This window comes from Mustelus asterias, unplaced genomic scaffold, assembly GCF_964213995.1.
Source record: "Mustelus asterias unplaced genomic scaffold, sMusAst1.hap1.1 HAP1_SCAFFOLD_4294, whole genome shotgun sequence".
Taxonomy (NCBI): domain Eukaryota; kingdom Metazoa; phylum Chordata; class Chondrichthyes; order Carcharhiniformes; family Triakidae; genus Mustelus; species Mustelus asterias.
In genome coordinates, this window is record NW_027594239.1 from 1 (window position 1) to 20,222 (window position 20,222).

Here is a 20,222-nt window from a genome sequence, read left to right on the forward strand (position 1 = left end):
GGAGAGAGACAGAGAGGGGGAGAGAGACAGAGAGGGGGAGAGAGACAGAGAGGGGGAGAGAGACAGAGAGGGGGAGAGAGACAGAGAGGGGGAGAGAGACAGAGAGGGGGAGAGAGACAGAGAGGGGGAGAGAGACAGAGAGGGGGAGGACAGAGAGGGGGAGAGAGACAGAGAGGGGGAGAGAGACAGAGAGGGGGAGAGAGGACAGAGAGGGGGAGAGAGACAGAGAGGGGGAGAGAGACAGAGAGGGGGAGAGAGACAGAGAGGGGGAGAGAGACAGAGAGGGGGAGAGAGACAGAGAGGGGGAGAGAGACAGAGAGGGGGAGAGAGACAGAGAGGGGGAGAGAGACAGAGAGGGGGAGAGAGACAGAGAGGGGGAGAGAGACAGAGAGGGGGAGAGAGACAGAGAGGGGGAGAGAGACAGAGAGGGGGAGAGAGACAGAGAGGGAGAGAGAGACAGAGAGGGAGAGAGAGACAGAGAGGGAGAGAGAGACAGAGAGGGAGAGAGAGACAGAGAGGGAGAGAGAGACAGAGAGGGAGAGAGAGAAACAGAGAGGGAGAGAGAGAAACAGAGAGGGAGAGAGAGAAACAGAGAGGGAGAGAGAGAGACAGAGAGGGAGAGAGAGAGACAGAGAGGGGAGAGAGACAGAGAGGGAGAGAGACAGAGAGGGAGAGAGACAGAGAGGGAGAGAGACAGAGAGGGAGAGACAGAGAGAGAGAGACAGAGAGAGAGAGAGAAAGCGAGAGAGGAGAAATTAGGGAACACGGCACGGGGTGACTGTGTGGAGTTTGCACGTTCTCCCCGTGTCTACGTGGGTTTCCTCCGGGTGCTCCGGTTTCCTCCCACACTCCAAAGATGCGCGGGTTAGGTGGATTGGCCGTGCTACGGGGATCGGGCAGAGGGGAAGGCATGGATGAGATGCTCTTCCGTAGAGTTGGTGTGGGCTCGATGGGCTGAATGGCCTCTCTCTCTGCACTGTAGGGATTCTGTGGTGATCCGAGAATGAATTCACTGGGCTTTGCGACGATGCACGGTGAATTGCTCCTTTGGAGGGCCAGCACGGACACAGTGGGCCAAATGGCCTCCTTCGGGCTGGAAATGTTCTGTGAATCTAGCAGCCACCCCGAGGATGCCAGGGACAAAACTGGGCACCACGCAAATAAACCATTTGAACGTTAAATTTAATGAACTCTCACTTGAGGCATTCGAAAGAGGCATTGGGATTTGAATTGCGGAAGGCCTTGTCGATGACAGTTCTGTAAGGTGCTGTTGCAATAAGATGCAGCGCAAGGCTGTTCGAACAAACAGTTGCCAAGTTAATTCACTCTGCCAAACATGGACAGGAGGGGAGGGAACCGTCACCGACTGCTCCTGTCCCCCCTCTACTGGCTGGTTCAAGGACAGCACTGACACTGGGCTGGGAGCCGGTTGCAGGGGGCAGGAGGTGCAAAGATGGTTGGAAGTCCCCAGGAAACAAACTCAAGCCCCAGGCCGGTTCGGGAGAGCAGGGCCGAGCCTCACGGCTCAGGGCTCGGAGGGGGAGGTGCTCAGTTCCTGCCCCAGCGCGCTCTGCACCAACAACCCATCCTCGTAGTCAATCCCCACAATCCGGCACCGCGGCAAACCACTCCTCCAGCAGGATTCTCACCAGTCCTCGGCTGCCCACAGCCGGGAGGTCCGACAGCTCCAGACGCTTCAACTTCCTGCGTGCGGGAGGAAGAAAGGGGCAAAGGTCAGTGGCTCGTCTGACGCCCAATGGCAAAGCAGGCATGGGGAAGATCCAACTGGGACAGGGAGATAAGACCATGAGATATAGGAGCAGAATTAGGCCATTCGGCCCATCAAGTCTGCTCCGCCATGGCTGATATGTTTCTCAAGTGGCTTTTGCGACCAAATAAACCTGTTGGACTTTAACCTGGTGTTGTTAAACTTCTATGTTTCTCAACCCCAGTCTCCGTAACCTTTGACCCCCTTACCAATCAAGAACCTCTCTATCTCTGTCTTAAAGACACTCAATGACCCAACCTCCTCTGTGGCAATAAATTCCACAGATTCATCACCCTCTGGCTGAAGAAATTCCCCCCCATCTCGGTTCTAAAGGGTCGCCCCTTTACTCTGAGGCTGTGCCCTCGGATCCCAGTCTCTCCGACTAATGGAAACATCTTCCCCACGTCCACTCTATCCAGGCCTCTCAGTATCCTGTAAGTTTCAATGAGATTCCCCCCTCATCCTTCTAAACTCCATCGAGCACAGACCTAGCGTCCTTAGATGCTCCTCATACGTCAAGCCTTTCCTACCTGGGATCATTCTTGTGAACCTCTTCTGGACCCTTTCCAAGGCCAGCACATCCTTCCTTAGATACGGGGCCCAGCACTGCTCACAGTACTCCAAATGGGGTCTGACCAGAGCCTTATACAGCCTCAGAAGTACATCCCTGCTCTAGCCCTCTCGACATGAATGCTAACATTGCATTTGCCTTCCTAACTGCCGACTGAACCTGCAGGTTAACCTGGGAAGGCGATGGTCTTGTGGTATAATCGCTACACTGTTAATTCAGAAACTCAGCTAATGTTCTGGGGATCCGGGTTCGAATCCCGCCGCGGCAGCTGGAGGAATTTGAATTCAATAAAAAATATCTGGAATTAAGAATCTACTGATGACCATGAAACCATTGTTGGAAAAACCCATCTGGTTCACTAATGTTCTTTAGGGAAGGAAATCTGCCGTCCTTACCCGGTCTGGCCTACATGTGACTCCAGAGCCACAGCAATGTGGTTGATTCTCAACTGCCCTCGGGGAACCAGGGACAGGCAATAAATGCTGGCCCAGCCAGCGACGCCCATGTCCCATGAATGAAAAAAGAAATCCTGAACTAGGACTCCCTTTGATGTGGAGATGCTGGCGTTGGATTGGAGTGGGCACAGTAAGAAGTCTCACAACACCAGCGCTTTCGGAGCACTGCCCCTTCATCAGGCGAGTGGCCAAGTCCCTTTGAGCCTCTGATTTCTGAATTCTCAGTGTCAGATGCCTGCTTGGTGGAGTGCAGACTCTGCAGTTTCAGGTTGAGTGGGCCACAGTCTGACCTCTCGAGTTAGGAGGCTGTGGGTTCAAGTCCCGCTCCAGACACTGGGGTACATAATCCAGGCCGACACCCCCAGTGCAGCACTGTGGGGGTGCTGCACTATTTGGAGCGTCATCTTTCAGATAAGATACTAAACCGTCATCTGAGGTAGATGTGAAAGATCCCTTCAAGGAGCGGGCACCTTCTTCCCCCATATCTTGGCCAACATCGATCCCTCAACCAATATGACAAATAAAAAAACAGACAATCTGTTCTGAGTGCAGAAAAGATTTACTAGGATGCTACTGGGACTTGATGGTTTGAGTTATGAGAGGCTGGATAGACTGGGGCTTTTTTCTCTGGAGGCGGGTACAATTTTGTCTTTTAAAAAGCATTTAGACAGTTACATGGGTACGATGGGTATAGAGGGATATGGGCCAAATGCAGGCAATTGGGACTAGCCTAGTGGTTAAAAAAAAAAGGGCGGCATGGACAAGTTGGGCTGAAGGGCCTGTTTCCATGCTGTAAACCTCTACGACTCTATCTGATTTTCACAGTAGGTTCATTGCAGTGTTAATGTAAGCCCTGTACTTGTGGCTAAGAAACAAACTTTTAACTTTATCTCATTGCTTTTCACACCTTTGTAGAATTGTCCCCCTTTAGGAGAGTAGTGGGGAAGGCTGGGGAATAAACCTGGTGACTAAAACAATTAAGAAGGCAAATGGTACGTCTGCCTTTCTTGCAAGCGAGTATAAGAAAAAGGAAATCTTGCTGCAAATATTGTCTGACCAAGCCTGGGACACTGGGTACAGATTTGATCTGCTTACCCAAGGGTGGTTATGCTGGACTAAGAGTGTGCAAAAAAACTAGATTGATTCCTGCTTTGAGAGGACTGTCTGATAAGGACTAAGGCGCAAGTCAGGAGTGCGATGGAATACTCCCCACTTGCCTGGATGGGTGCAGCTCCAACAACACTCAAGAAGCTCGACACCATCCAAGCTGTGATTGGCACCACATCCACAAGAGTCCACCATGGACGCACAGTGGCAGCCGTGTGTACCATCTACAAGATGCACTGCAGTGACTCACCAAGGCTCCTTAGACAGCACCTTCCAAACCCATGACTGTTACCATCTAGCAGGACGAGAGCAGCAGACACGTGGGGACACCACCACCGCTCTCAGTTCCTCACCATCGTGACTTGGAAATATATCGGCCGTTCCTTCACTGTTGCTGGGTCAAAACCCTGGAACTCCCTCCCTAACAGCGCTGTGAGTGGACCTACACGATGTGGAGATGCCGGCGTTGGACTGGGGTAAACACAGTAAGAGTTTTAACAACACCAGGTTAAAGTCCAAGAGGTTTATTTGGTAGCAAACGCCACTAGCTTTCGGAGCGCTGCCCCATCACAGGGACTACAGCTGGTTCAAGGCAGCTCACCACCACCTTCTCAAGGGTGATTAAGGATGGACAATGAATGCTGGCCTAGCCAGCGACACCCACATCCCGCACAAAATAATTAGAACTAAACTGAGTAGAAGGGTCTGTATATTTTTGGGACAGTAAAAAATGAGGTGATCACACTGTAAACTAAAATTCTTCAGCAGTGTTGATGGGGTCAATGCAGAGAGCTGCTTCCCCCCTCACTGAGGGCCTCTTACCTCTCCAGTTAAGTTTCTGGTCCTCTCTCTCTCAATTTCTCTCATTATTAATCACTCCCGTGATGCACATTTGTAACAATTTAAGGTGCTATATAAATACAGGTTACTGCTGTTGTAAAGTAGCCTGACCCAGTTCATAGAATCACGACAGTGCAGAAGGAGGCCATTCGGCCTATCAAGTCTGTACTGACCGTCCGAAAGAGTATCTTACCCAGGTCCACCTCACGCCCTAATCCTGCAACCCCACAAATTTATCCCACTAATCCACCTAACCTGCACATTTTTGGACACTAAGGGGCAATTTAGCATGGCCAATCCACCTAACCTGCAGATCTTTGGACACTAAGGGGCAATTTAGCATGGCCAATCCACCTAACCTACACATCTTTGGACACTAAGGGGCAATTTAGCATGGCCAATCCACCTAACCCACACATCTTTGGACACTAAGGGGCAATTTAGCATGGCCAATCCACCTAACCTGCAGATCTTTGGACACTAAGGGGCAATTTAGCATGGCCAATCCACCTAACCTACACATCTTTGGACACTAAGGGGCAATTTAGCATGGCCAATCCACCTAACCCACACATCTTTGGACACTAAGGGGCAATTTAGCATGGCCAATCCACCTAACCTGCACATCTTTGGACACTAAGGGGCAATTTAGCATGGCCAATCCACCTAACCTGCAGATCTTTGGACACTAAGGGGCAATTTAGCATGGCCAATCCACCTAACCTACACATCTTTGGACACTAAGGGACAATTTAGCATGGCCAATCCACCTAACCTACACATCTTTGGACACTAAGGGACAATTTAGCATGGCCAATCCACCTAACCCGCACATCTTTGGACACTAAGGGGCAATTTAGCATGGCCAATCCACCTAACCTGCAGATCTTTGGACACTAAGGGGCAATTTAGCATAGCCAATCCACCTAACCTACACATCTTTGGACACTAAGGGGCAATTTAGCATGGCCAATCCACCTAACCTACACATCTTTGGACACTAAGGGACAATTTAGCATGGCCAATCCACCTAACCTACACGTCTTTGTGGACTGTGGGAGGAAACCGGAGCACCCGGAGGAAACCCACAGACACGGGAAGAACGTACAAACTCCACACAGACGGTCACCTGAGGTCAGAATCGAAACTGGGTCTCTGACGCAGTGAGGCAGCAGTACTAACCACCGTGCCACCCTGATATAAACAGTCCAGGCAATACCAGATAGCTGAAAGGAAGCTGATTCTACCCCCCCCCCCCCCCCCCCCCAACCCCACAACCCTCAAAGGATGTGGCCAGTGAGCCACAAATTTGCATTTAGTTCCTTTTACAAATTTGGAATGTAAATCTGTGTTGCTAAATAGTTCACCCGTGCTGAATTTGCATCTTGCCTGCAGGGAATGTAACCACCGCTGGCTTTTCTGCCCATCCCTAATCGCCCTGGAGGCAGCGTCTGTGTGTCACCGAGTGGGTGTCTTGTTTGGCCAAAGACCCGATAAGAAGGTCGTAACTGCACATCAGGTAGAAAATCCAACTGGGAACCAGGCGGAGTACAGAAGGTTCAGAGAGGAAGCCGGGAAGCGAAAGAGAGAAGCAAAGAGGGACGATGACAAAAGACTGGCAGCCAAAACAAAGGGGAATCCCAAAGTCCTTTTATAAGCTTATAAATAGTAAAACAGCTGGTAAAAGGAGAAGTGGGAGCGATTAGGGACCAAAAAGAGGATTTGCACTTGGAGGCTGGGAGTGTTAAATGATTACTCTGCGTCTGTCTTTACCAGGGAAGTGGATACTACGCAGGCCATGGTGACAAGAGGGTGAAACTCTATCGCAGGAAGGGTTCAAAATTGATAAGAAAGAAATGTTGGATAAACCGTCTGTACTGAAAGGCACTGACACATGGGGACGGCATGGTGGCACTCCCTCGGTGTAACTCGAACAGGCGCCGGAGTGTGGCGACTGGGGGATTTTCACAGTAACTTCATTGCAGTGTTAATGTAAGCCTACTTGTGACACTAATAAATAAATCTTAAACTTCAAGGTGAGATGCATCTCAGGATATCGAAGGAAGTGAGTGCGGAAATCGCAGGGGCGCTGGCCATAATCTTGCCACTCGACTCAGGAGGACTGGAGAATTGCAAGTATTACGCACTTGTTCAAAAAAGCGTGTCAGGATAATTCCAGCAATTACAGACCAGTCAGGTTAATTTCGGTGAATCATAGAATCCCTCGACGCCATTCGGCCCATCGAGTCTGCACCGATCACATTCCCACCCAGGCCCACACATTTACCCTGCTAATCCCCCTGACACTAGGGTCAATTTGGCACGGCCGATCAAACTAACCCGCACATCTTTGGAGTGTGGGAGGAAACCGGAGCACCCGGAGGAAACCCCACGCAGACACGGGGAGAACCTGCAGACTCCGCACAGAGAGTGACCCGAGGCCGGAATTGAACCCGGGTCCCTGGAGCTGTGAGGCAGCAGTGCTAACCCACTGTGCCACCTATGGTGAGAATTTTTAAATTGAGCTGCCCAGTTTACCGATCGGGTAAAACGCAGCAGCGGAATTCCCGTGTATAATAACGAGGCCGGAGTGATCCGACTGTGGTACGGAGCCAGGCAGGCCAGGGCTCTGCTCCAAGCTGATCTCAGCCAATGCAGGAAGCTGGCTGTGCTGTGCCACCGTACCGCCCTATATTGTGTACCCTATGATGGTGGGGAAGCTTCTAGAAACAATTATTTAGGATAGAATTAATCGTCACCTGGAAAAATATGGGTTGATTAGGAAGAGTCAATGTGAATTTCTTAAGGGGGGGGGGTCATGTTTAACTAACTTGCTGTTGAAGGGGTGACAGAGAGGGTTGATGAGGGTAATGCTGTTGATGTGGTGTACATTTCGGTGCTGTGCCACACAGCAGAATTGCGAGTTATAGTTCATGGGATAAAAGGGACAGCAGCAATAGGGATACAAAATTGGCTAAATGACAGGAAACAATGAATAATGGTCAATTAATATTTTTAGGCTGGAGGAAGGTTTGCAGTAGAGCTCCCCAGGGGCTGGTATTGGGTCCCTTGGGTGGCACGGGGGCACAGCACAGCCTCACAGTGCCAGGAACCCAGGTTCCATTCCGGCCTCAGGTCATTGTCTGTGTGGTGTTTGCACATTCTCCCTGTGTCTGCGTGGGTTTCTTCTGGGTGCTCCGGTTTCCTCCCATACTCCAAAGGTGTGTGGGTTTGGTGGATTGGCCATGCTAAATTGTCCCTTAGTGTTCAAAGATGTTCAGGTTAGGTGGATTGGCCGTGCTAAATTGTCCCTTAATGTCCAAAGATGTGCAGGTTAGGTGGATTGGCCATGCTAAATTGCCCCTTAGTGTCCAAGGATGTTCAGGTTAGGTGGGTTGGCCATGCTAAATTGTCCCTTAGTGTCCAAAAATCTGTAGGTTGGGGGGGGGGGATTAGCGGGATAAATGTGTGGGGTTACGGGGATAGGGTGGGTAAGATGCTCTGTCAGAAGGTCGGTGCAGACTGGATGGGTCAAATGGCCTTCTTCTGCGCTGTATGGATTCTATAATATTAACGATCTAGATTTTGGTGTGCAGGAGACAATTTCAAACTTTGCGGATGATACGAAACTTAGAAGCATTGTAAACAGTGAGGAGGATAGTATAAAACTTCAAACAGACACAGACAGGTAAATGGAGTGGGAAGACAGGTGCCAGATGAAGTTCAATGCGGGGAAATGTGAGGTGATGCATTTTGGTAGGAAGAACATAGAGAGACAATATAAAATAAGGGGCATAATTCTAAAGGGGGTGCAGGAGCAGCCAGACCTGGGTGCATGTGTGCACAGGTCATGAAAGGTGACAGATGGAGAGAGCAGTTAATGAAGCATAGTGTCTGGGGCTTTATTGATAGGGGCATAGAGTACAAAAGCAAGGAGATTATGCTGACTTATACAAGACACTAGTTAGACCACAGCTGGAATATTGGGTACAGTTCTGGGCACCACCCTATTGGAAGGATGGGAACGCATTGCAGAGAGGAAGGAAGAGGTTTACAAGAATGGGTTCCAGGCCCCCAACCAAGAAGGAGCACCTGTGATAGGGCAGCAACCCGTGGCACAACGGTTGGCGCTGCTGCCTCACAGTGCCCGGGACCTGGGTTCAATTCCAGCCTTGGCTGATTGAATGTGTGGAGTTTGCACGTTCTCCCCGTGTCTGTGTGGGTTTCCTCCAAGTGCTCTGGTTTCCTCGCACACTCCAGGTTAGGTGGATTGGCCATGCTAAATTGTCCCTTAGTGTCCAAAGATGTGCAGGTTACGTGGATTGGCCATGCTAAAGTGTCCCTTAGTGTCCAAGGATGTGCAGGTTACGTGGATTGGCCATGCTAAAGTGTCCCTTAGTGTCCAAAGATGTGCAACTCAGATGGATTGGCCATGCTAAATTGTCCCTTAGTGTCCAAAGATGTGTAGGTTTGGTGGATTGGCCATGCTAAATTGCCCCATAAGTGTCCAAAGATGTGCAACTTAGATGGATTGGCCATGCTAAATTGCCCCTTAGTATCAGGGGAATTAGCAGGGTAAATACGTGGGGTTATTGTTGGTGCAGACTCGATGGGCCGAATGGCCTCCCTCTGCACTGTGGGGTTTCTATGATTCTCCCTGACAAAGTGTCAGCCTGGAGTCGACACGGAACAGGACCTCCCACAGAGGCAAGCCTGGCAACACCGAAGGAAAATCGCAGGGGCAAATCACCACGGGAATCGGAGCGGGTGAGGGGCGGACCATGGAAAAGTCCGTTGACTCCGGGCGGGATTTTCCAGCCTGGCCCGTCCCGAAACCAGGCAGTCTGTGCCAAAGGGAATTGGCCGCGCCCCGGCTGAGGTACTTACCTCAGATGGTGCAGTGAGGCCAGGCCCCGCTCTGTGACTCTGGGGCAGCCCGAGAGCACCAACTCTTCCAGCGAGTCTGCAAACACGTAGAGTCGGCTCAGGCACCAGTCATCAATGAAGGGGCAGCCACTCAGGTTCAAATGCTTCAACTCCTTCAGACACACTGAACAAACACAAGAACATAACAAAATGAAAGAACTTGCAATTATAAAGCCTCTTCCCTCACCTCAACCCAGAGCACCTTACAACCAATGTAGTCAGTGTTAACAGGAGGCCATTCAACCCATTGTGTTCGTGCTAGATTTTTGCTGGAATCATTCACTGAGTCCCACTCCCTGCCCTCTCCCCTCTTAATATGTTTCCCTTCAAGCATTGATCCAATTCCCTTTTGAAAGTTCCTGTTGAACCTGCTTCTGCCAACCTTTCAGCTGCCTCTTCCTGTTCATCGCAACTCGCCGTGGAAGAAAATCTTTCCACATCTCGCCCCCCTACTCAATTTGAGTATCGGAATAGCGATGTTTTGCTGCAAATGTATAGGGTGTTGGTGAGGCCACACCTCTCGAGTATTGTGTGCAGTTTTGGTGCCCTTATCCGAGGAAGGATGTCCTTGCTATAGAGGGAGTACAGCGAAGGTTTACCAGGCTGATTCCTGGGATGGCAGGTGTGTCATATGAGGAGAGATTAAGTCGGTTAGGATTATCTTCACTGGAGTTTAGAAGAGTGAGAGGGGACCTCGTAGAAACTTATAAAATTCTAACAGGGTTAGACAGGGTAGATTCAGAAAGAATGCTCCCAATGGTGGGGACTAGGGGGTCATGGTGGCACAGTGGTTAGCCCTGTTGCCTCATAGAGCCACGGGCCTTGGTTCGAATCACAGCTTGGGTCACTGTCAGTGCGGAGTCTGCACGTTCTCCCCGTGTCTGCGTGGGTTTCCTCCCACAGTACGAAAGACATGCTGGTTAGGGTACATTGGCCGTGCTAAATTCTCCCTCAGTGTTACCCGAACAGGCGCCGGAATGTGGCGACTAGGGGATTTTCGAAGCAACTTCATCGCAGTGTTAATCTGAGCCTACTTGTGACACTAACTTTAAACTCAGTGTGAGGATTAGGGGTAAACCTTTCAGAACTGAGGTGAGGAGAAATTTCTTCACCCAGAGGGTGGTGAATGTGTGGAATTCACTCCCACTGAGAGTAGTTGAGGCCAAAACGTTGTGTGATTTCAAGAAGAAATTATGTATAGCTCTTGGGACTAAAGGGATATGGGGGGGAATCAGGATATTGAATTCGATGATCAGCCATAATCATAATGAATGGCGGAGCAGGCTGGAAGGGCTGAATGGCCTCCTCCTGCTTCTAGTCTCTATGTTTCTAAACCTGGGTCCTCGAGTTATGGGTTCTTCCGGACTGGAAACTGTGGGTCTCCCTACTTACTCTGAAAGGTGCTACTTAATTCAAGTCTTATTCTTTCGGGGTGGGAGCAGGAGAGAGAAACGTGGCGCAGAGTGCTTTGAGTGACAGATGTGGATAACATCGTTCATCCCTCACCTAAATTCTCCAGCCCGTCATAGGTCATCGAGGAGCCACTGGCATCGACTGCTTCAAGTGGGACCTCTTTGTGATGCAGGAAATCCCAGCTGAAGCTGCCCCTCCGATCCGCCCGCAGCCACTCCTCCTGTCCTGCGAACCTGCAAACAGAACGGGTCTGAATCATCGCCTGGGACTTGGCCAGGGGTACAAGTGAACCACAGGCATCCACTACCACACAAGGGAGCCGACTGTATCATTGCCAGCGCTGCCCGAGATTAATCCCGGCGCCCCCCCAGCACGCTGAAGGGCAAAGCACTGTGGGTGCCGGAGATCTGAAATATAAACAGAAAGTTCCAGAAACACTCAGCAGACACAAAGCCCGCCCGCCGCAGAGGGAGAAACAGAGTTAATCTCTCATATTTCAGCAGAATTAAAAGATATTGGAGGTGAAATAGCAACAAGTAGAGTCAGCAAACGCAGTGGTGGTCAGGGTGGGGGCAAACAAAAGAGTGCTTTCAATCTCAGAAGAATCAGTTCCAGTTGCTGCTGTCCAGAAACACGGTGTTACAATCTAAACTTGTTTACTCAATGTTGAGCAAACAACGACTTGAGTAAACTTATAAGGAATAACACTGAATGCAAGTAGGTGTGTGTGTGTGTGAGTCTGTATCTGTATGTGTGTGCCTGTGTGCGTTTGTGTCTCTCTATGTGTGTGCGTGCCTGTATCGGTGTGTGCGTGCCTGTATCTGTATGTGTGTGTGTGTCTGTATGTGCCTGTATCTGTGTGTCTGTATCTGTATGTGTGTGCCTGTATGCGTTTGTGTGTGTGTCTGTATCTGTGTGTCTGTATCTGTATGTGTGTGCCTCTATGCGTTTGTGTCTGTGTGTGCCTGTATCTGCAAGTGTCTGCCTGTATGTGTTTGTGTCTGTGTGTGTGCAGCTGTATTTGCGTGTGTCTGCCTATACATGCTGTGTCTGTGTGTGTATGTACCTGTGTAACTGTATGTGTCCGTCTAAATGTGTATGCCTGTCTATGTGTGTATCTGCACATGTCTGTATTGTGTGTGAATGTCTGTCTGTATCTGTGTGCATGTTTGATTTGATTTATTATTGTCACATGTATTAACAGTGAAAAGTATTGTTTCTTGTGTGCTATACAGACAAAGCATACCGTTCATAGAGAAGGAAAGGAGAGGGTGCAGAATGTAGTGTTACAGTCATAGCTAGGGTGTAGAGAAAGGTCAACTTAATGCGAGGTAGGTCCATTCAAAAGTCTGACAGCAGCAGGGAAGAAGCTGTTCTTGAGTCGGTTGGAACGTGACCTCAGACTTTTGTATCTTTTTCCCGAAGGAAGAAGGTGGAAGAGAGAATGTCCGGGGTGTGTGGGGTCCTGGGTTATGTTGGCTGCTTTGCCGAGGCAGCGGGAAGTGTAGACAGAGTCAATGGATGGGAGGCTGGTTTGCGCGATGGATTGGGCTACATTCACGACCTGTGTATTTGTGAGTGTGTGTCAATGTACGTGCATGTGTCTGCTGGGCGGCACGGTGGCACAGTGGTTAGCACTGCTGCCTCACAGCCCCAGGGACCCGGGTTCGATTCCTGGCTGGGGTCACTGTCTGAGTGGAGTCTGTACGTTCTCCCCGTGTCTGCGTAGGTTTCCTCCGGGTGCTCCGGTTTCCTCCCACATTCTGAAAGACGTGCTGGTTAGGTGGATTGGCCATGCTAAATTCTCCCTCAGTGTAACCCGAACAGGAGTGTGGCGACTAGGGGATTTTCACAGTAACTTCATTGCAGTGTTAATGTAAGCCTACTTGTGGCAGGAATAAATAAACTAAACATGTGTGTGTCTGTGTGCATGCGTGTGTCTGTGTGCGTGCGTGTGTCTGTGTACATGCGTGTGTCTGTGTACGTGCGTGTGTCTGTGTACGTGCGTGTGTCTGTGTACGTGCGTGTGTCTGTGTACGCGCGTGTGTCTGTGAACGCGCGTGTGTCTGTGAACGCGCGTGTGTCTGTGAACGCGCGTGTGTCTGTGAACGCGCGTGTCTGTGTACGCGCGTGTGTCTGTGTACGCGCGTGTGTCTGTGTACGCGCGTGTGTCTGTGTACGCGCGTGTCTGTGTACGCGCGTGTGTCTGTGTGCGCGTGTGTCTGTGTGCGCGCGTGTGTCTGTGTGCGCGCGTGTGTCTGTGCGCGCGTGTGTCTGTGTGCGCGCGTGTGTCTGTGTACGTGCGTGTGTCTGTGTACGTGCGTGTGTCTGTGTATGTGCGTGTGTCTGTGTACGTGCGTGTGTCTGTGTACGTGCGTGTGTCTGTGTACATGCGTGTGTCTGTGTGCATGCGTGTGTCTGTGTACGTGCGTGTTGTGATTGCGTGCACGCGTGTTGTGATTGCGTGCACATGCATGCTTGCGTGTGTGTGTGTGTGTATCAAGACTGTGGCCTGCACAGTGAGCAGTTCTGCTCTGACAGACCCCTCTTGATTAGGGGAAACCCACAGGAATCAGGAAAACAGCCGGCCTCACGACCAAAGGAGAAAACCTCTCACTTCCACCACCCAACATGAACCAATGGTTTGAGAGAGCAGCGACCTGGACAGAATGCCAGCAGAACGCAAAGCGGTCATGGTCATTACCCCCCATGCAGCTCGAGGCAGATGCCCCGGAGGCAATAATCAACAACTTGGATTTATGTAGCACTTCTTAACATCATAAAACATCAACATAATGGAACATTTGAGCACAAAACTTGACACTGAGCCACATCAGGTGATGTCAGGCAAACACACACACAGAGCTTGGTCTTGGGGAGTGTCTTAAAGGAGAAACACAAGGTAAATTCTCCCAAACAGGCGCCGGAGTGTGGCAACGAGGGGATTTTCACAGTAACTTCATTGCAGTGTTAATGTAAGTCTATTTGTGACAAATAAACTAAACTAAAAAAAACCTGTAGAATTGGAGGTGTCGGGAGGGAAATCCAGGCAGCGGAAGGCACAGGGAATGGTGCAGCAATCAAAATCAGGTTTAAAGTTTATTTATTAGTGTCACAAGTAGGCTTACATGAAGTTACTGTGAAAATCCCCTAGTCGCCACACTCCGGCGCCTGTTCGGGTACACCGAGGGAGAATTTAGCATTTAACACAATCCTGCACATTTACCATGGCCAATCCATCTAACTTGCACATCTTTGGGCACTAAGGGGCAATAATCCAGCTAACCTGCACATCTTTGGACACTAAGGGGCAATTTAGCATGGTTAATCCACTTAACCACTTAGGATGCTACCAGGAATTGATGGATTGAGTTATAAGGAGAGGCTGGATAGACTGGGACTTTTTTCTTTGGAGCGTAGGTGGCTGAGGGGTGACCTTATAGAGGTCTATAAAATAATGAGGGGCACAGACAAGGTAGATAGTCAATATCTTTTCCCAAAGGTAGGGGAGTCTAAAACTAGAACTGCATCTCCTTGGAAAGACGGAGGATGAGGGGAGACTTAATAGAGGTGTATAAAATTATGAAAGGCATAGATAGGGTGAACGGTGGGAAGCTTTTCCCCAGGTCGGTGGTGACATTCACGAGGGGTCATAGGTTCAAGGTGAAGGGGGGGAGGTTTAACACAGATATCAGAAGGACATATTTTACACAGAGGGTCGTGGGGGCCTGGAATGTGTTGCCGGGCAAGGTGGTGGAGGCGGACACACTGGGAACGTTTAAGACTTATCTAGACAGCTATATGAACGGAGTGGGAATGGAGGGATACAAAAGAGTGGTCTAGTTTGGACCAGGGAGCGGCGCGGGCTAATTGTTCTTTGTTTCTCGTTTCAAGGCTTCATTCTATGATCATCTTGCTGGTGCCAGTACAGAGCGAGACTGCGGATAGTTGCGAACCTGTCTCGGGGGCAGGGAATTCAGATGGTGTTCGTAAAGCAGAAGTGGAAATGAATAGGGTTGGGAAGCATTTTCTGATCAGGGCCAGTGTGATCTCCTGGACTCGTTTCGATCGCCACAGGGGGTCGGAGAGGAATTTCCCAGATTTTTTTTCCCCCATATTGGCCCTGGGGTTTTCACTCTGGGTTTTCGCCTCTCCCTGGAGATCACATGGTCTGGAATGGGGGGGTGGGGGTGAGTTAATAGGTTGTGATGAACAAAGCATCGTAGCTGTGAGGGACAGCTCGGTGGATAGGATATTAGGATGTAGATAGGCTGGAAAATTGGGCGGGGATCCTGGATTCAGGATTCAATCCTGGACCGGGGAGCGGCGCGGGCTTGGAGGGCCGAAGGGCCTGTTCCTGTGCTGTATTGTTCTTTGTTCTTTGTTTAGAGGGCATAGGTTTAAGGTGAGAGGGAAGAGATACAAAAGTGTCCAGAGGGGCAATTTTTTTCACACAGAGGGTGGTGAGTGTCTGGAACAAGCTGCCAGAGGTAGTAGTAGAGGCGGGTACAATTTTATCTTTTAAAAAGCAATTAGATAGTTAGATGGGTACGATGGGTATAGAGGGATATGGGCCAAATGCGGGCAATTGGGATTAGTTTAGGGTTTTTTTTTAAAAAGGCAGCATGGACAAGTTGGGCCGAAGGGCCTGTTTCCATGCTGTAAACCTCTATGACTCTGTAACCTACATATCTTACGGAGGGATCAGGACGTACAGGTCCACAAATCCTTGAGAGTTTTAAAGTTTATTTATTTAGAGTTTATTTATTTATTTGTGTCACAAGTAGGCTTATGCTTAAAGTTACTGTGAAAATCCCCTAGTCGCCACACTCCGGCGCCTGTTCGGGTACACCGAGGGAGAATTTAGCACGGCCAATGCACCTAACCAGCACGTCTTTCAGACTGTGGGAGGAAACCGGAGCACCCGGAGGAAACCCACGCAGACACAGTAACTGCAGACGCTGCCTAGACAGTGACCCAAGCCGGGAATCGAACCCAGGTCCCTGGCGTTGCGAGGCAGCAGTGCTAACCACTGTGCCACCGCGCTGCATCTCCCATGGTACCTCCAGGAGGAACACACTGTATGAAGGAGAGTTAAATCCTGTTGCGTTTTCTGTGATTTCTGTATGACAAATGTTTTGTGTTCCTGCTTGCCTGAAATGGGATGTAAATTGCAAATATGAGGAGAATTAAAACGATATCGAGGCACGCTGCAGGGAGACAATCTGTGAGTTCAAAATTGAAATGTTCTGCAATGTACTTTTCCAAATTTTATGAATAAAGTGTAAAAAAATAATTAAATCAGGATTTCTCAACAGGACAGCAGCGGCTGAATGAATGTAGACGTCTCAGAGGTCTGTAGGCTTGGAGGAGATTATAAAGATAGTGAGGGGTGAGGGTGCAGAGGGATTTGAGGCATTGCTCGACTGGGAGGCCATGTTGGTCAGCGAGCACAGGGTGCGATTGGTATGGGCTATTTGCTACGAGTTAGGATGACAGGGTTCCGGTCAAAGCTCAGGGTAGGGTCAACATTAATCTGGGGGCCAGGTACGACCTGACTGAGTGCCCCATGGGGTGATGACGGGGAAATTCCCTACTGGTTGGAGTGGGTGCGGCGCAGAGGTTAGCTTCTTCTGCCTCACAGCACCGGGGATCCCGGTTCAATCCCAGCCTTGGGTGACTGTGCGGAGTTTGCACGTTCTCCTCCGTGTCTGCGTGGGTTTCCTCCCACAGTCCAAAGATGTACAGGTTAGATGGATTGGCCGCGCTAAATTGCCCCTTAGTGTCAAAGATGTGTAGGTTAGGGGGATTGGCCATGCTAAATTGCCCCTTAGTGTCCAAAGATGTGCAGGTTAGGTGGATTGGCCATGCTAAATTGTCCCTTAGTGTCCAAAGATGTGTAGGTTAGGTGGATTGGCCATGCTAAATTGCCCCTTAGTGTCCAAAGATGTGTAGGTTAGGTGGATTGGCCATGCTAAATTGCCCCTTAGTGTCCAAAGATGTGTAGGTTAGATGGATTGGCCATGCTAAATTGCCCCCTAGTGTCCAAAGATGCGCAGGTTAGGTGGATTGGCCATGCTAAATTGCCCCTTAGTGTCCAAAGATGCGCAGGTTAGGTGGATTGGCCATGCTAAATTGCCCCTTAGTGTCAAAGATGTGTAGGTTAGGGGGATTGGCCATGCTAAATTGCCCCTTAGTGTCCAAAGATGTGCAGGTTAGGTGGATTGGCCATGCTAAATTGTCCCTTAGTGTCCAAAGATGTGTAGGTTAGGTGGATTGGCCATGCTAAATTGCCCCTTAGTGTCCAAAGATGTGTAGGTTAGGTGGATTGGCCATGCTAAATTGCCCCTTAGTGTCCAAAGATGTGTAGGTTAGATGGATTGGCCATGCTAAATTGCCCCCTAGTGTCCAAAGATGCGCAGGTTAGGTGGATTGGCCATGCTAAATTGCCCCTTAGTGTCCAAAGATGCGCAGGTTAGGTGGATTGGCCATGCTAAATTGCCCTTTAATGTCCAAAGATGTGCAGGTTAGGTGGATTGGCCATGCTAAATTGCCCCTTAGTGTCCAAAGATGTGTAGGTTAGGTGGATTGGCCATGCTAAATTGCCCCTTAGTGTCCAAAGATGTGTAGGTTAGGTGGATTGGCCAGGCTAAATTGCCCCTTAGTGTCCAAAGATGTGCAGGTTAGGAGGATTATTGGGGTAAATGCACAGGGTTACAGGGATAGGGCCTGGATAAGATGCTCTGTCAGAGAGTGGGTGCAAACTTGATGGACCGAATGGCCTCCTTCTGCACTGTAAGGATCCTATGCATTAACAAGAAGGCAGTGTAAAGTTTATTTATTAGTGACAAGTAAGGCTTACATCAACACTGCAATGAAGTTACTGTGAAATTTGCCTAGTGGGGTAGTGATAATATCACTGGAATAGAAATGCAGAGACCCAGGGACACAGGTTCACCGTGGCAGATCGTAGAACTTAAAACCACTTCATAAATTAAAAGTCTGGAATTAAAAACAAGTCTCGGTAATGGTGACCATGAAACCATTGTCGATTGCCGTTAAAAATCCATCTGGTTCTCTGATGTCCCTTTAGGGAAGGGAATCTGCCGTCCTTACCCGGTCTGGGCCTACCTGCGGGCCCAGAGCCACAGCCAATGTGGTTGCCTGTAAATGCCGCTCTGTAATGGCTGAACGAGACTCTATTCAGTTGTATCGAGCCGTCAGAGGGTGATGGACTGCAACAGTTCCAGAAGGCGGCTCGCCAACGCCTCCTCAAGGACAACGTGGGAAGGGCAATCGATTTGCGTGTGGTCACCCATATCCCGTGAAGAAATGAAGGAAAAGGGTGCGTCAGAACTGATCAACCCTCCGGCCACATGGCACAGGAAGGATTTACACCACAACCTACCGTACAGCTCCTCTCTGCTGCAGGATGTAGTGAGCTGCAGCAACGTAAATGCCATACATCCTTTGGGTATATCCGTAGTATCTGCAACAAGACAGAAGGGTTGCAATTACATGGTGCCTCTCACCAGCCAGAACCACAGGCGGGAGGCCATTCAGCCCACTGTCTCTGTGATTCTGGTCCTTCGCCCCATAAACCCTGCTCTCTCCCAATTGCCCTTGTGAGATGAGGCGGCACAGTGGTGAGCGCTGCTGCCTCACAGCGCCAGGGACCCGGGTTCGATTCCCGGGCTTGGGTCACTGCCTGCGCGGAGTCTGCACGTTCTCCCCCGTGTCTGCGTGGGTTTCCTCCGGGTGCTCCGGTTGCCTCCCACAGTCCGAAAGACGTGCGGGTTAGGGTGCGTTGACCCCGAACAGGCGCCGGAGTGTGGCGGCTAGGGGAATTTCACAGTAACTTCATTGCAGTGTTAATGTAAGCCTTACTTGTGACTAATAAATAAACTTTAATCTCGATGACTGTCTTTTGGAATGGCCTAACAAGCCTTTCCAATCAGTTCAAGGGTATTTCGGAATGGGCATCAAGTGACTGGCCTCACCACATCTCATGAGAGGATAGGAAAACATTTCCAGAGCACCTTGGAGTACTTCTGAAGTTCAGTCTCTCAGTGAGGAACATGGCAGCCAAATTGTGCACAGCAAGATTCCACAAACGGAAATGAGACAGTCGCCACCACAGAATCTATTTTTGGGTTGTGCCGATTCAGAAATAACCGTTAGGATTATGGGATGGTGCAGTACAGGAAGGATTATGGGATGGTGCAGTACAGGAAGGATTATGGGATGGTGCAGTACAGGAAGGATTATGGGATGGTGCAGTACAGGAAGGATTATGGGATGGTGCAGCACAGGAAGGATTATGGGATGGTGCAGTACAGGAAGGATTATGGGATGGTGCAGTACAGGAAGGATTATGGGATGGTGCAGCACAGGAAGGATTATGGGATGGTGCAGTACAGGAAGGATTATGGGATGGTGCAGTACAGGAAGGATTATGGGATGGTGCAGTACAGGAAGGATTATGGGATGGTGCAGTACAGGAAGGATTATGGGATGGTGCAGTACAGGAAGGATTATGGGATGGTGCAGTACAGGAAGGATTATGGGATGGTGCAGTACAGGAAGGAATGGGACGCAGCTGGCTTCGTGGGTTAGCGCAAGGATCTGATTAACGTCGCAGGGTTCAATCCCCACTCCGCCCGGGGCAGACCCTTCGCTGTGGTTCCGCAGATAATTACCAAGGACCCGCCTCTGGGCAGAGAGCTGAAGAGGAAGAGCTCGGGAAGCTGAAGGGATCGCAAATCAGAGGGCAAACGTGATTGGCAGAAGGGCTCAAGGGAAAATCCTTTTTTTATGCAGCGTGTGGTCAGGATTTGGAACGCACTGTGTGACAAAGTGGCGGAGATCGGTTAAACACGTGAAGGAGGAAATGTTTCAGGGATGTGGGAAAAGAGGAAGAGAGTGGAACTAACTGGAGTGTTCTTTGAAAGAGCTAGCATCAACATGATGGACCAAATGGCCTCCTTCTTAGTTTGTTTTATTCATTCCTGGGACATGGGCTGGTCAGCATTTATTGCCCATCCCTAACTGCCCCTTAAGAAGGTGGCGGTGAGCCGCCTTCCTGAACCCACTGCAGTCCGTGTGCTGTAGGTACATTCACAGTGCTGTTAGGGAGGGAGTT

The 20,222-nt window shown here is 50.0% G+C and overlaps 1 protein-coding gene across 1 annotated transcript; it reads right to left on the reverse strand.

The window, feature by feature from the left end:
* Positions 1 to 1,163: 1,163 nt before the first annotated feature.
* On the reverse strand, positions 1,164 to 18,588 carry dmac2 (distal membrane arm assembly component 2). The gene is made up of 4 exons (XM_078208721.1): positions 18,489 to 18,588; positions 11,174 to 11,313; positions 9,629 to 9,791; positions 1,164 to 1,704 (listed from the first exon to the last, which is right to left on the reverse strand). The coding sequence occupies exons 1-4, from the start codon at positions 18,545 to 18,547 to the stop codon at positions 1,596 to 1,598; spliced, it is 471 nt and encodes a 156-aa protein (XP_078064847.1). The 5' UTR covers positions 18,548 to 18,588; the 3' UTR covers positions 1,164 to 1,595.
* Between the last annotated feature and the right edge of the window lie 1,634 nt (positions 18,589 to 20,222).

Coding starts and splice junctions, on each gene's coding strand:
- dmac2 (XM_078208721.1), bottom strand. CDS start 18,547: ATGTATGGCATTTACGTTGCTGCAGCTCACTACATCCTGCAGCAGAGA. Junction 11,314..18,488: donor CAGCAGAGAGGAGCTGTACG/GTAGGTTGTGGT, acceptor TTCTGTTTGCAG/GTTCGCAGGACAGGAGGAGT. Junction 1,705..9,628: donor GCCTCACTGCACCATCTGAG/GTAAGTACCTCA, acceptor TCCCGCACGCAG/GAAGTTGAAGCGTCTGGAGC.